This window comes from Magallana gigas, chromosome 8 (genome assembly GCF_963853765.1).
Source record: "Magallana gigas chromosome 8, xbMagGiga1.1, whole genome shotgun sequence".
Lineage (NCBI taxonomy): Eukaryota > Metazoa > Mollusca > Bivalvia > Ostreida > Ostreidae > Magallana > Magallana gigas.
The window spans coordinates 36,990,625-37,007,841 of record NC_088860.1 but is presented as its reverse complement, the minus strand read 5'-3'; the positions used below and the strand labels follow the sequence as shown (position 1 = coordinate 37,007,841).

The 17,217-nt window shown below is 35.7% G+C and overlaps 2 protein-coding genes across 2 annotated transcripts in view; one reads left to right on the top strand and one right to left on the bottom strand.

Moving 5' to 3' along the window:
• The window catches only part of LOC105343596 (sarcoplasmic calcium-binding protein), a 58,752-nt gene extending 42,518 nt beyond the window's left edge, over positions 1-16,234 (bottom strand). The window contains exon 1 of the mRNA XM_066070012.1: positions 16,230-16,234. The gene's annotated coding sequence lies outside the window, so the exon portion shown is untranslated. The remainder of the gene's footprint in view (positions 1-16,229) is intronic.
• Positions 7,088-7,831, top strand: LOC136270993 (uncharacterized). Its single transcript, XM_066070046.1, has 2 exons — positions 7,088-7,161; positions 7,342-7,831. The coding sequence occupies exons 1-2, from the start codon at positions 7,088-7,090 to the stop codon at positions 7,829-7,831; spliced, it is 564 nt and encodes a 187-aa protein (XP_065926118.1).
• Positions 16,235-17,217: the final 983 nt, after the last annotated feature.

Below are 17,217 nucleotides of genomic sequence, written 5' to 3'. Positions count from 1 at the left end.
TTTAATTGATTTGATTTGAACATACTTTATTGCATTATATATATTGTATTTCAATGGAATTGAGCACAAGTTATAAAAAACTTGATTCGTCCTCTCCCTTTAATCATAACACAATGCAAGTTTAAACAATTGCAAAATATATTATTAATTTTCTTTGATTGCTCAGTGGAGTTTTCAAGTAGACAAGTTTTACAAACTGAGTAAAGATGTCTATTTGCATATGTACACGCGAGTGATGTTAAACAGTGAAAAATTATGTCATCAGACCCAAACACAACTAAACGAAACATATGAAAAAAAAAGAAAAAAAAAAAAGATCGCGTCACACAAAACAACATATATAGTTTGCAACACCATCTGAATTTATTACGAAGAAATATATGACTATATGGTCAGATGTAATTTTAGAAATAAAAATTAAGAGTGAAATATACATGCCTTTATTGGTATCATCATCCGATGCATGTATAGTCCATCCCCATACTACATATATTTACACGTGTATACTCATATAAGAGGTAAACGATATTAGTTGTGAAAAATCAAGAAGAGAAAAACCAATCCCAATGTTTAGTCAAAATGAGAGAAATGTATGATATGTATATTACTATAGGATATATGTATGGGTCAGGATGTTTTAGTGTGTAAACCAGGCGCTTACAGGATCCATCTCTCCAACTCAAGTCCGCTCCGCTACTCACAAACCTACGATATACTCGACTTACGGAGATATTCCAGATCTAAATACCAACCACAAAGGTTGTACTTAATTGCATATACACCGTAACTGCACTGGAATATTTTAAAGCCTTTGTTTTCATTTGAACAGGGCGAGGCTAAAATAAATGGAAATTGATTGTAAACTAAAGGGTTTGCCTCCTCCGCAAATAAAGGTATATAGTCAATTTGTTTTCGATAAGAGGAAACGCATACATCAGTATGCAAACACTTAGTATAATAAATCAAACTGAAATGAATAAAGCAGGTTCATTACGCATCGCATTCTTTCTCTCTCCTTCAAAAAAAGATTTTTAAAAGAATTTTGTTGAAAATTATTTAATTGGCACACATTGAAGTACAAAAATTATTTACTATAAGCATCAAGAATGAACTGCGCGTACATTCATGATTAAATTGTTACCGGGTATTACAATACAGACCTTAATTATTGTTCAGAAACATTTTGAAAGTTTCAGCATGTAGAGGTACATGTAATTGTATACATTGTCGTTTCGTAGCCAGACACTTGCCAACTGTTAATGCGACGATGGAATCTACGCGTAAAGTGTTGAACATTTATTTACTCATCAGTTATTTTAAAACATGTAAGGTCAGTTTGACCTCTGTATTTTCCTCTCCGTGTGTTCATCAAGTTCCCAACATAAGAGCGACAAACATTATAATTTTGTAGAATTCTAATCGAGCTAGTCTTATAGCCTCCATATTACACCAGGTTTATCAAATGCTACAGTAAGTCCATAACAAGCTTGTCTAAATTGACTATTTGATGGCCATGTAAGATACACTGAACGAATAGAACGCATCCCATGTACTGGTTCTAGCTGACGACGGCTTTTTAAAATCGATCAAAATATTCTTAAAAAGCATGATTATGTTACTATAATTCATTATCTCCAACTGTTTTTTTACGTATTTAATGCAACAATATAATGTCAAAAATGAAACTTCAGCGCACCTTTAATTCTAGTATAAATTTTGTTTCAATTGGTATATTTTATTTTCTTGACTGTACCTATGGAGGGTAATCGTGTTCAAAAATCCAGACATGTAGACTTGTAAATCCGAATATGCAATCGTGTTGATGTGTGAGCCTGAGCATTAATATGTGTAATTCTGATCGTGTAACATATAAAACTCGGGCATAAACACGTGTAAGATTTGACTCAGCTCCTTCGCATGATGCGCATTTTGCAACTTTATTGTTTACATTAGTTAATTAAACCTTCAACTTTGCACACTTTCAATCCGTAGTTTCTGCGTTTGTAACTTCAGGCTCGGCAATAGCACATCTGACATGATACAGATTGACAAATGTAAAGTCTACAAGTTTGTCGAATTTTAACATGACCTTATATGGCAACTGCCTTGCTGCGGAAAAGGCATGCCGTAACCGCCGGACCGGGATGAACGAAAAATAAACATAATATTCAGCTAAACTGTTGCAATAAGCTTTTAATGAACGACACCCTTTCTATCGAAAACACAAGTATTATTTTTAGAAAAAAAAATTGAGGTATGATTGAAACTGGACCAAACAGGAAGAGGTTCATGTAGAAAAAAAAATCGTTGCCGATGTGACGAATGCGCTAATTTTTGAAATGCGTACTCTTTTCTAGAAATGAGACGGATCAAGAAATTTCCTAAGGGGGTAAATATATTTTGAGCGGCATGGGGTTCGAAGACCGCCGTGAGGTCCCATGTAACTCCATTGCTTCTGAATTCTAAGAATTTTGAGAGTGGCTGTCAAAAAGGTACCCTTATTGTACCGATAACTCCTCGAACAGTTTTCAAGATAGGAAGTTGTTCTTTTGCAGATCATTTATACATATATATCAGAAATTTCAAATTGCTAGGATTTTGATTTCTGATAATATATAAAAATATCAGCTGTTGAACTTCGTCATTTTTGGGCAAAAACATTGCATATAGAGTACCCCATTTTTACTCTTGTTATTTTTCTGAATTAGTTAGAATAAACGACCTGCAAGGATTTGGTAATTTTTCGCGGAAAAATTTATGTTACTTTACATGTATTTATACTTTTTGTTGTTGTGTAAGTGAAAGATAAATAATAACACAATCTTCAATAATAATAAAAATAGCGCATATTTTTTGTGCGCCGTAAATTGAAGTTTTCTATGGGAGGCACTGTAGCTCAAAGATCGTCCATCTGTATTTTTAGACAGGGAGCTACAGACCTGCAGCTAGTTCACAAGTGACTGTAAAGCTGTATTATACTAGCTCTCCAGAAAATTTATCAGACAACTTCACAAAGTGAGTCTGTATTGAACCGACATTCAGGACGTCATACTCAATCCCGTAATAATTGCTTAAAATAATTTTTAAAAAATGTCAATTTTTACCTGCATGATAGGCTTTTTTTCCTATATATTGCCGACAATACAAAGAAACATTTCTTAAAATAATTTATACACATTTTAATTTCACGACAGTTAACCTTATCTTTGGAATTTTTATTCATTTTTTTTAAAGAGGGCGTCGCTTCTTATGTCTCATATTACCGGGTAATCACAATCTCAAAACCAATGTCTTTAAATAGTTTGTTTTTCTTATCGATAACTTTGCAACTCAGCTGACGGACCCCGTGTAATTTTTCGCGGGGGGGGGGGGTCTTGTCACAACTTTGTGGTAGCGATAAGGCTGCATTTGGAGATATTTTCTTTATTCAGCCGAGGCCCATACTTTAACAATTTGCTGCATGTACTCTAATAACAGTGGCGTCGGAGGCAAATTGAAAGGGGGGGGGGCTAAACTAATCATGGAAAATATTGACAAGAATTCCCATAATCATGAAAATTCTAATCCGTGGGGGAGGGTATACCAATAACTCCAATCTTACCTGCCCAATCCCCCCCCCCCCCCAAATCATGAAATTCCTAATCCGTGGTGGTGGTGGTGGGGGGGGGTGTTGCTAGTATACCTACTATGACTCTAATTTTCAATATCACTATTAATATTTCATTCTCTTTATGCACTTTTAGGGAACAATTTTGTTTGTTGCGAGGAAAAAGTAGGGGGGGGGGGGTTTGAATCCTCCCTGTTGCTATGTTCCTAATGGTTAGGTCTAACTTGGCAAAAAAGTGGGGGGGGGGGCTAAGTCCCCCCCTAGCCCCCCCCCCCCCCGGTTCAGACGCCTATGAATAAAAATGCGTATATATCTTTATACACGTGTATTGAAACAAAGTCATTTAATGTAATTTTTTTCAGTTCTAAGAGGATATCTGAAGCCGATCGAATTCTTTACTCGCATCTTTTATACATTCTCTTGATAAAATGTACACCAATCTCATAATTTAATTTTCCGAAAAATAATACTCTATGAAATTTTGTTATCCAGAGATAATATGATTATAGGCTTACCTAATATTTTTTTTTTATGTATTCCGTCCCTATTCCGGCGATTACGGCATGCCTTTACCTGCAGTTAGCCTTTTTCTATCAGTGACGTCACTGTTTCCATATAAGGTCATGTCAAAATTCGACAAACTTGTAGACTTTACATTTGTCAATTTGTATCATGTCAGATGTGCTATTGCCGAGCCTGAAGTTACAAATGCAGAAACTACGGATTGAAAGTGTGCAGAGTTGAAGGTTTAATTAACTAATGTAAACAATAAAGTTGCAAAATGTGCATCATGCGAAGGAGCTGAGTCAAATCTTACACGTGTTTATGCCCGAGTTTTATAGGTTACACGATCAGAATTACACATATTCATGCTCAGGCTTACACATCAACACGATTGCATATTCGGATGTCTGGATTTTTGAACACGATTACCCTCCATATGTACCATCATCTCCAGACTCTGCCACAAAGAGTTCATCTTTGGTGTTGACACATATTCCCCTTGGAGATCGCAAATTGCAGTTTTCGATGTAACGTAAGAACTGTCCGTCCTGATCTAGAATATGGATGCGGTTACTGCTGGAGTCTGATATAAAAAAAAAATCCGACTCTGGCTGTCTGCTGCGATCCCGTATGGATCAAACGGCCCCTTAGAGGTAGAAGGATCACCCGTGTATTTAAAGCGTAGTGCCCCACCCTCACTGACCACAACTACGGCACCAGCCCAACAATCAGACACACAGATATCCCGGTTCCCGTTCTCGGTAATGTATTTTGGATGGGTGAGTCTACTTGATGAATAGAGACCTCGACCCTTGTCATCAAATTGAATAGTTTGTGTCTCTGTGGAGCCAAAGTAACGTACAACTTTTGTTTGATCAAAATCATCATTGACCATTATAACGAGGAGGTGGTCGGAGAATGCAGAGCATACACCTTGAGGTTTCCACCCCGGTAGCCAAACCATCTCTTCAATATTTGTGTTTTTCAAAATGTTCACAGTTCCATCTTTGTCATCAGTGTAAACTAGATCATCATTGCCGGTGATTGTCATATCTTGAGGCGCGTTTCCTGACTTTGTTTGAACTTTTGACTTTATCGGTTCCCCATTAAGGTTGTAGAGTTTTGAGATCTTGTCCCAACCACTAGTCCAGATCTCCTCATCGTTCTGAGCAACTACGTTATGCAATCCATTCCCAAACCCAGAATCAATTTTTGCGGTAACTTCTGGCTCTTCAAGCATCGCCAATGTGCTCTCTTCTGAATGGTTCAACACGACATACCCATATCCTTCCACCACAGTAGATGATGCGGACAGAGTTCCAAAACGATGAGCAAGTTCCTCCATATCTATTTCTTTTGCAGAAAAGCACGGTAACGATTTCGTGATCTGAATTAGTGGCAGTTTTCTGAATTTAAAATTTCTGGATACATAAGCATCAACTAGGGTTGAATCGCTGGAATATAGCATTCTTTTTAAATCTAGAATTCTATGAAAGATTTCAGAAATACTCCTCGAGATTTCGTTTTCCTGTCTATCCAAAACTAAGAAATCTTTACAAAACATTTCATCGATATCAGATTTCAGTGTCTTGGAAAGGTTCTCTATTTTTCTGTGCCAATCTAGTTCCAGTTTTTCTATATCAGTTGTCAATCTTTGGGCGTTGTTATAGAGTTCAGTTTTCTGATACTGAATGTCAGCTGCAATCTCTTGATATTTCGGATAAATCATTTTTTCCAACTCTCCCAAATCTTTCTGTATGACTTTAACTTTGCTCATATTAGTTTCAAAATGTTGTAGAAAATCATGACCTTTGTGCATCTGCGATGCAACACAATGCACACAAATAGGAACGTCACATTGTTCATAGAAAAGTTCGCAATTCTTTGTAGGGTGTTCGATGCAAGTCAGATGATTAGCAGTTGATCCACGCTTTTTGAACAAAACCACACGGTGCTCCTTCGATTCATCTGAGAGATGTTCCGCAACACAAGCCTTGCATAAACCAATGCGACAAATGTCACAATACATAAGAGGGGTAGGGGACTCACATACATAACATCGTATAACGTCCTGGAGACGGAAATCGGTGTCCATTGTTATGCGTCTTTGTTATTTGTGAAATTGCTGCAAACAGAATAATCAATTTGATTATTTTTTTTACAAATACCACCAATATGCCTTTTATTGGTAGCACATATATATATACAAAACTATTTTAAAAAACCCATTTTAGAAGAATATCAATAAGAAGATAAAAAGGAAACTGCTATATAGTATTTATACCAGGTTTACAATCAGCGATAGTAAATTAAACTTGTATATTCATCCTGGGGGTCATACATTACAATCAAAGTACAATAACATTTACATTTCATCGAAACCTAATATATTACCTGTTACACAGTGAAGAAGGCTCTGCGCACAGATAAGAGAGCACACTAGATGCCCTTGCAACAAAAGCAGAATAGATAGCTAATAGAGGAGAGCAGGGAAATTTTACAAAATAACAAAAGCAGTGAGTGGCAGGAATAGACCATCTCCAAACCTACCTGTCAAGCACAAAAAGGAAAGTTGCTGTCAAGAGAGAAAGAGATGGAAGACAGTTGCATGGACCGAGCATTTTGAGGTAAAACTGAACAGGCCACTTCCAACTCGTGAACCTGAGATATCAGTGATCCAGCAAATTACCTATACATCAACATTGAATCACTACAAATTCCAGAGATTGTCTCTGCAATACAATCCCTAAAAAATGGAAAAGCCCTGGATATGACAACTTAAATGCAGAATTATTCAAAACAGATCCTTTACTTACAGCCACAATTTCTTAGCCAATTTTTCATGACATCTTGGAAAGAAACACCATACAAAATGAATGGAACCATGGAGTCATCATTAACATATCAAAGAAAGGCAACCTGAATGACTGCAACACTTGGCGAGGAATAACACTTCTTTCCAACCCCAGAAAGATAATGCCCAAAATCATCAGAATATCCATAGCTTTGGATGTCAAACTGCGTAAAACACAAGCTGGATTCAGACCAAGGCGAGGATGTATTGATCAAATATTTACACACAGAAACACCATAGAACAGTGTACAGAATGGCAACGACAATTATATATTAATTTTATTGATTTTGAAAAAAAGCCTTCGACAGCATTCATAGGGACACTCTCTGAAAAATTATCTGACTATATTATCAAGAGTTTTTATGTCAACTTCAGATGCAGAGTTGGAAGCACCAGCAGCGAGTTTGATGTTAAAACAGGAGTCCGTCAAGGATGTGTAATGTCATCAACACTCTTTATCATAATCATTGACTGGATCATGAAGAATACAACATCTGACATCCCGAGAGGCATCAGATGGGGTACATTCACGACACTAGAAGACATGGACTTTGCAGATTACATAGACATATTCTTCCACTCCGACCAGCACATTCAAGACAAGACCAACAGACTCCACAAGTACGCAGGAAGCATTGGGCTAAAGATAAGCACCAAAAAATCAGAGGTCATGACCCTAAATGTTAACAACCCAACAGCTGTCAAAGTGGACGATCACATCCTCCCACATACAAGCACCTTTACGTACTTGGATAGCAAAGTAACAACAGATGGTGGCCATGGAGAAGAGACTGATATCGAACAGAGACTATCCAACGCAAGAACAGCATCTAAATTACAACCTACAAACTGTTTGGAGATCTAGTCAGTGCACTACTAGAACAAAACTAAAGCTATACAAAAGCTGCTTCCTACCTATCCTTTTGTACGAACCAGAGTGCTGGCGAATGACAGAGAGAGATCTAAGCAAACTGTCAACTTTCCTGAGAAGGATCTTAAGACTTTTTTGGTCCAATACCATCTCAATTTAGGACCATCTCAATTTAGGACCGTCTCGACAGGTGTCAGCAAGAGGAGATGGCCACAATCATCTTCAGAAGACGTTGGAATTGGCTTGGCCATGTACTTAGACTCGGATGGCATTATAAAGACAGCTCTCCTCTGGACCCCAGAGGGAAACGGAAGAGAGGAAGGCCCAAAGTCACTTGGCGGTAGACAGTGGAAGCCGAAATGAAAGAACAAAGGAGAAGCTAGGGCACACTCCAAAACGCCCTATATGCCAAAGGTGTCACGGGACAGTAAGTACGTGAGTAATTAAAAGTACCATTGCAGAAGAATATCAATAAAAGGATGAAAAGGAAACTGTTATATACTAGTATTTATACATATTTTTCGGTAGTAACTTAAAGTTATATATTCATCCTGGGGGTAATACATAAAGTTTAAAATACAATTATAACATTTACATTTAATTGAAACCTTACATGACTTTGTATATATTACCTGTTGCACATTCGTAGTTGATCTGGCAATTCCAGGTGGCAACTGACTTAAAGATTCTTGTGAATCGATTGTAATAAATTAATAACACGTGCAAGTCGTTGTATCGATTTATAATGGACAAAAAAACAAAGTGTAAGGTAGGGTTGCGTAATACCTTTATTTGAAACTACAAACCAGCAGCCATAATTTATGCTTTTGAATTTTTCAGAGTCGTATCTGAGGGCGTCTCAAGATATTTCTTTGCATGTTTAAGGAAAGAATGAGATTCTTAGCAAATAACGATGAAATCATAAATTAGAATATCTAAACTGTCGTCGAAGCGTGATTTGTGTGCCTGTCTGGTGATTTTGTGTTTGTTTTGGGGTGGGAGTGTCTTAACATTTTGAAATAAATCACATTAGTACGAAATCGTTACTTAGTAGAATCATTTTATATTTAGTGAATTAGTGCACACCAATGCACAATTATTATTTGTGAAAAAATATATACGTACTATAATTGATAATTAATTTCAGGGGCAATTTTAAACGATTAACGGTATAACAATACTACGGAAGCGTATTAGTGCCACTCTATATACAAATGTATATATTTTTTGAATTCCAACTTTAAAGTTGGAATTTCCAACTTTAATCTTGGAATTTCCAACTTAACAGTTGGAATTTCCAACTTTGAAGTATTTTTCTAACTTTAAAGTTGGAATTTCCAACTTTAATCTTGGAATTTCCAAAGAAACTGGGCGCACAAGATAGTGAGTTTGCAGGAACCATCGACACGAACCAATTTGGGTTTAAATGTCTATATCCTCGAAATGCTATGTACAGGTTTGAACAAAAAAATTGATTGTGTTGAGAGATTAAGTACAAGTCTATTCTGGCTATTGAATAAAACTCACAAGCTTTCTGAAAAGGGAAATGAGGGGTAAACCGATAAAACTTTATATTGGAAATTTTAATACACATGCATATATATTTTAATTCAATTATACTGTATAAATAAACTAGTAATAAGAACAGAAAATAGTGTTCATACGGCAGAAATCAATAACGACTAATTAAAATATACCGGTATTCTAGTATAATTCAACATAATGTTATATCAACATACATTTTAAAAAAAAGTAAAAAAAAAAAAGAAAGGTATTTTGAGTCTCGAGCAGGATTTGAACCCAAAACACTTCGTTAATGACTTTAAAATCCAGAACGAAACCAGTGAGCCATGCAAGACTTTGAAATTGCGGTATAAAGTAATGTTGGGGACAATATTGTCATATCTCTGGACTTTGTTTTATTATCCTCCAAAAATATTTTGAAAAAAGTATATAATTAGTCATCTCTGGGTCATCTCTCCATCTTTTTTTAAAAATCGACGTTTTTAATGTTGAATTAAGTCATCTTTACAAGTTTCAAATTTGTGGAGAGAAGACCCAGAGACATCAGAATCATTTAAAAACAGCTGTAAATAAGTACGATTTTGCATCAATTCCGCCGTGTTGCTATATTTAGGCCCATATTATGACAAAACACTTTGCATTTCAAACATTTTTCTGCCCATTCTACGTCCAACAGAAACCAAATAACGGTTGTAATTCGAAAAATGTCCAAAATTAATCAATGAAATTTTCACTCTTCTTGTGCGCCCAGATTCCTGCCGAATCTACATCTTAAGCGCCCACTTTCTTTAAAGTTGATTGTAACGAAGGCTGTAGACATGCTTGCTTTTTCAGAAATCCGTCTAATGACAAATAACAGATCTCTCAATAAATTACAACTTAAATGGGTATAACTTGTTTAGATGTGATGAAATTATCATACAGATAACAGACCATATCCTGGCATTGCAGTGTATCATACGTCAGCAACATGTTTCGAAAATATGAACTATTTTGGGATGGAAATTGTAGTAGACAATTTGAAAATCGTATATATAGATATATTCTTGTGTTTTGTGTATTGTCCTCCAAAAAAGGCTGCTTTTCATTCATACAAAAAGGTCTTTGAAAAATTGTAAGGCAAAAGTGATGGTTTTCAGAAGCCCGCTATCAAAATGGGAGATTTTAAATTAATTTAGTAGAAAGCACAAGTTTAGTTGAATATGTGAAAGAGAGTTACCAATTAAGACGATTGATAAACCTACTCCAAATCATGGAACTATATAAGATCAAATGTACACAAATATTAACAATGAAAATATTTCGATGATTGGCACTTAAGAATCGTATTATTATGACCACAAGCCAGTATACATAGTTCTGCATTAATTGAATAAAAAAGTTTTGAAATTAATTTAACTGTATAAGTTAGCTAGATTGCTTTCAGTACTGTAGAGGGATACATGATACAGTAGCTTTTATTAGTGAACTTTTTGGAATTTTTGTGTTAATAAATTTCAGAATTCTCACAATTGTGATTTCAGATGCCAACATCGGAGAATCTTTTTAAAATGAAAAAAGATAAACCCTATCTGCCACAAGTTGCGTTTCTGCTGAGAAGCAGTAATGTGAACCAAAGTCGCGAGGAAAGGAGACGTGTGTATGTTGGTGTGGCTGACAGCACCATGGCTGTCAAGTGCCCTGTCTACGATCAAGAAAAGCTAAGAAACATGGAAGTTGGGAGTACTATTATGTTCATGAACATAATTGTCAAGCCAAACAATTCCATCACCATAACTAGCAAGTCAAGAGTGTGTAAGACTGGTCCTGTCAGCGTGTCAGCTGAACATGACAGGACAGCACTGGAATTGGCAGTCCCACCCACATCCCCAGGGTCTCCACTTATCGATGTGGAGAAATCACATGTGAAAACCATGATGTCTACCAGAGGACAGGTGGTTGCAGTTAGTAACAATTTTATTAATTTTCGTACATAATTGTTCAATTGCCGTATATTTTGTTTTTGTATGAATGACACTGTAAAATGTAATATACATGTAGATATAACCTGCTTTAAACTAAACTTACTTACTGTTACATTTTAACATATATTAATTTTTTACAGGAGGAAATGACAAGAAAAGTACTAGTACGGGGAAGGGATGTAAAAATTAAAGCCCTTGTTCTGAAGGATAAGTCGGCCAAATGTAAAGTTTTTTTGTGGCGAGACCTATCATGTACACCTGTTTCTGTGGGACAACATGTCAGGATCACCGATGTTGTTGTACAGTCATACAACAATGACAAATCATTGTCAACAACAAGCCGAACACAAATAGAGGTTAATATACATTTCTTTGCTAAAATTAATCGTAGAAATTGAATAGACTAGTCTAAATGTTCCTCGAAAGTAATTCAACCTAGTATAATGAAACTTCTGAATTTTTAAAATTATGTTTCATTTAACAATCGTTTATTGTTGGATTTCATAGGCTATTGACACCCCAACAGAGTAGGACTTGATAACAAACATCGTTGTCTTCACTTTGAAAGATGAAAACTTGCTGGTAGTATTGGACGACGGAGAGATCTATCTATCATACACTTATGATGGACTTCTTGGAATGTTCTGAAATCGAAGTTGAAGGAGCATTGAGAAAAAAATGCCATTGCATGTGAAAATAACAACTGAGAACGAAAACATTCTATGTATACGGTAGCTTAAAAATGTATAGTAAGTAAACTCTCCTAAATTGTTTTTCGCAAGCCAGGAACCAGATTTGTTTCAAAAATGTCCCTGTAAAGCAGTATAAAAACTGTTGTTTTATAAAACGCATTTATGTTATAGTTATTGATTGGCTTTAATTTTTTTCTTGTAAATAATTTCAAAATCATGTACATAAATATACATGTATGAACAAATTGTAATGAAGTTTACGTTATTATTCACCGTCATGAGAAAGTAAATTAATTTTGTCTGTCTAGATATACATTTTAGAACTAATTACAGCATTGAACACTGTGAATTTTTTGTGGTCTCATTCTTGATGGCTACTTAATTAGGATGAGTAAAAATATTCTCAAATATAAGGCACAATATCTACTCATTTTTTGTAGTTCATGAACATTTCGTATCAATGCATAATGTCAAAAAAAGAAGCTTAATAAGCGTGTTGCAGCAGACGTTTAGAGCATATTGATTTGCACTTTGTACAAGGAATTGTGGCTTTTCCAGCAGTTGACCATCTTCCGAATGGGTAAACATCGCATATATAAATAGCCAGATTTTCTCACTGCAGTAGTTGACGCCGACAGGGTTCCTAAACGATGTACGTGTATCTGTATTGAATTTCCTCCAGAAAGAAGCATGGTAATTAATTTTGTAGGTCTTTTTTGGTGGCAATTTTCAATTTTCAGCATTCCTGGACACGTAAGCATTTACCAAGACAATCTCTGGTATAAAGCCTTATTTTAACATCGATCGGGAATCCCTCAAAAGGTTTCAACAATGCTTTATAAGATTTCATTTTAGCTCGCCTGAGCTGAAAACTTAAGTGAACTCGTCTGATCACTTTTGTCCGGCGTCCATCTGTCCGTCCCTCTGTCTGTCCGTCTGGCGTACTTCAGTTTTGTCACACTTTTTTTTCGTTACGTTTGGGGAAAAATATGAAACTTGTTGAACAAGATAAAAGACACCATATCTTAAAATTTTGATCATTGACATTTTATGCCAGCAGAGTAAAGTCAATATACTTAGTTTAATATTATAAATGTTTTAGCATTATCATCATTCAGTTTTTGTGAAATTGAATAAAACATGAATAGGGATTTGAGACACTGTTATAGGAAATTCGGACTAGAATATTTATAGAAATTGTGAATCAAAATTCAATGCTTTGTATCTTTTTACTGTCACTGCCATTCATAAACTGTATTTCATTTTAAAATTGTTAAGAAATTTTATTATTTTCACAAATAAGAAAATATCAATCATAGTGTTAACTTTTAGGGACTTCTCTTAAAATTTCAAAAAATATTCAATGGCCAAAAATAACACTACCATGAAAGGTCTATAACACACAATTGATGATTTCTTTTTCATTATCATTAATGAAGTATGTCATATAATTATATTTAACCAAGACTTTAAATCTGAAATAGAGCTCGAAATTCTTCGTTTAACCGAAATATGTGAAAGTGATATTCAAGACTTACCTGGACAAAGTATCGCAACAAAGGAACTCAGCGCTGTAATCATATGTCTAAAGCGCCGTAAGGCTCCCGGTCATGACTCTAGCTGTCACAAACGAGCATATCATACACGGAGGGAGTCACTATAGTAACCTGCCTCGTGAAAATGTACAATTCAGTAGTGTCCTATGGTAAAATTCCTCTTCAATGGAAACAAGGATTGATTGTTACCTTATACGCCTTATACAAGTATGACAGTTTTTAGACCAGTTGTCTTACTGCCTAGTCTATTTAAAATTTTCGAATAAATTATTATGTCCCTCGAATTTGAATTTCTGATATCAAATCAACAATAACCCAATATATGAACAAAGGCAATGGTTTCAACCATGAAGCATCTACCAAAATTGTGAAATTCTTGACCCCTGTGTCAGGGGTTCAGGCTATAGGGTGGGGTCAATATGGCCATATACTTAACATGAATTAAATATTAGAAAATCTTCTTCTCTACTTTCATATATATTTGTTAAAAACTAAATGCATAATTATGTTGTCCATTAAGCATCTACCAAAATTGTGAAATTCATGGCCCCTGGGTCAGGGGTTCAGGCTCTAGAGTAAGGGCCAATATTGCCATATAGTAAAAATGTGTTAAATCTTAGAAAATCTTCTTCTCTACTCCCATATATATTTGTTAAAAATCGAATACATGGTTATAATGTCCATGCAGCCCACTGCCAAAATTGTGAAATTCGTGACCCCTGTGTCAGGGGTTCAGACTCTAGGGTGGGGCCAATATGGCCATATAGTTAAAATGTATTAAACCTTAAAAAATCTTCTTCTCTACTTTCATATATATTTGTTAAAACCTAAATGCATAATTATGATGTCCATGAAGCCCTCCACAAAAATTGTGAAATTATTGGCCCTGGGTCAGGGGTTCAGGCTCTAGGGTGGGGCTAATATGGCAATATAGTAACATGTGTTTTATCTTAGAAAATCTTTTTCTCTACTCCGATACATGTATTTGTTAAAAACTGAATACATGGTTATGATGTCCATGAAGCCCTCTACCAACGTTGTGAAATTCATGGCCCCTGGGTCCGGGGTTCAGGCTCAGGGGTGGGGTCAATATGGCCATTTAGTTAAAATGTATTAAATCTTAGAAAATCCTCTTCTCTATCCCCATATATACATGTATTTGTTAAAAACTGAGTACATGGTTATAATGTCCATGAAGCCCTGTACCAAAATTGTGAAATTCATGACCCCTGTGTTAGGGGTTCAGGCTCTAGGGTGGGGCCAATATGGCCATTTAGTAAAAATGAAATAAATCTTTAAAAATCTTCTTCACTCCCACACATGTGGGCAAAAAACTGAATAAATGGTTATAATGTCCACTAACTTCTCTACCTAAATTGTGAATTTCATTGCAAAATCCCTGTAGAATCTTCGGATTTTTTCAAACTATTGAATGAACATCGTCTGAATCAAGAGGTATTTATAAAATATTGAATAATTCAAGAAAATATGCGGCAAAAATATCTTGGGACATACTATAATCAAAATGTTCGACAAGGAGGTGTATTATCCTCATTTTTGTATCTTGTATTAAATATAGATGATCTTTAAAATAAATTTATAGTAAAATACTGGTGTGTTGAATGTTCAAAGTACTAGTAGTTACCCCGCCTTAGCAGGCGATATATTTAAATTATGTGCATGGTGGGTTTTCATTCGCACTCGAATAGGTTTCGGGTCACGTGATCGGGTAATATAAATAGTAGGACCATGCTGTGGCGTGGCACTCTGAGCTTGCTCGCTAGATACCGAATGCGCTGCTTTTGGGCTGACAGATGGTTGTTACATGTATGTGTTTTTGTGTAAATAAAATAACGCTAGCGAGCAGCGTTCATGTACCTATATGTAGTACTTGTTGATTTTATGCATGTAGCATTTTATTGTTTTATATTCGGACGAACGTAGTGAGGGAGAATATAACATATTGTATTAATCTATCTCCATCTCAAGTCACTTTTAAACACTGCATATATGTACTAGTATTCAAACAAATGGAACCGAAAACTTCAAATGACGCCAAATCGAGGCGCCAGCGGGGTTTGTTCCAAAATTTACCTTGAGAAGACAGAAATATTGAGAGCCATATATTATAGATATACAAGCCCCCCCCCCCCCCCCCCCCGATACGGATTTTCTGAATTTTGGGAATTATGGTTGTTTTTTTTTTGCTTGTCAAGATATCTGAGGATTAGTCTAGCCCCCCCCCTTTCAATTTGGTTCCGACGCCACTAGATTATATAAATATAAATAATAAGGAATCATTCTTTGAATGTTAAGAGATGATAATTTCGGTCGGGGCGTGATCAAATCTATATGTAAAGCCCCTTGGGCTACATTGGATTTGATCACACCCCGACCAAAATTATCACCTAGAGCTCATAATACTTAAAGCTGAACACCGCTCGTAAATAGGCACCGTCACACAGATACCTGAGGCGAGTTCAACAGAGCAAGCGCTCGCGAGCGCTCGCCAAAATTCCCTATACCCGCAACACAAATTTTGGCGAGCGATCGCGAGCGCTCGCTCTGTTGAACACGCCTCAGGTATATAAACCCTTCGATTTCGTTATACCGATTGCACACCTCGTGGCCGACATGTAGTATTCCTTTCGTGGTCTTTAGATTCTATGCATTTTTTTCTTATCTTATGTTCATTTTCTGTTCGTAAATAATGCATTGACCTATTTATTTGATGTAAGTATTCTCCTGGCTTCAAAAAGTGTGTAAAATTTGATAATTTCATCGCGACCGGGTAACACGGCGACGCAAAATGTACGTCCACACAGGTGAGACCTGTACAGCGAAGTACTTTGAACTGTTTAGAGGTCTGTCCTGTACAGCTGTAGGGACAGCAGTGATTAAAGAGAAATATGGCGGACAGTGCCTATTTACGAGCGGTGTTCAGCTTTAAGAGTGATTCCTTATTCCTTATTTATCGCAGCTAAATCAAGTGTGATAATATTCTGCCGAAAAATGTAAACTTAATAGAAGCATACAAATGTTCTTAGGTCAATATTTGATTCCTGTTCAGGAGAATTACAATCATCTATAGACTTTCTACAAGGATTACAGAAGCATGCAAAAAGGGCCGTAGTAAGCACATTACGATCTTGGTTCGCAATTTCTCAATCCAAATGAAGTCATCAAATCCATCATAGGGCCCCCCGGGCTTTATTGGATTTGATCACGCACTGACCAAAATTTTCACATCATAATACTCTCAGATTATAAATCGTTATTCCTTTAAAAGAATATGATATTGTGAGGTATTTCTGTATGGAATATTAATAACCACCTTTAAATACCAGTATATTAATGTTATATAGGTGTGATTGTATTATGTAATAATGAGTGTGATTGTCCTATCTTTTTTATTTTAGGCAACTTTGCAGTCGCCTTCTAGAGATATTTGAAAAGAATACCGTCTATTACATTCAGTAGTAACGTGTACATAAGGTACCTACAAAATGTCTACGATTTATAACAGACGTCTACAGTTATATGATGATGTTTATGATAATTTCTTTATAATCTTATCTCTTAAATTAAATATAAAAAGGTTAAGTTTATCAATAGAAAATAACAGAAATGTTAAAATTTGTTAG

Bases quoted from the DNA above. Each gene is read 5' to 3' on its own strand.
- LOC136270993 (XM_066070046.1), top strand. From the start codon at position 7,088: ATGCCCAAAATCATCAGAATATCCATAGCTTTGGATGTCAAACTGCGT. The intron at 7,162-7,341 runs GCGAGGATGTAT...TGTCAACTTCAG, and splicing joins CAAGCTGGATTCAGACCAAG to ATGCAGAGTTGGAAGCACCA.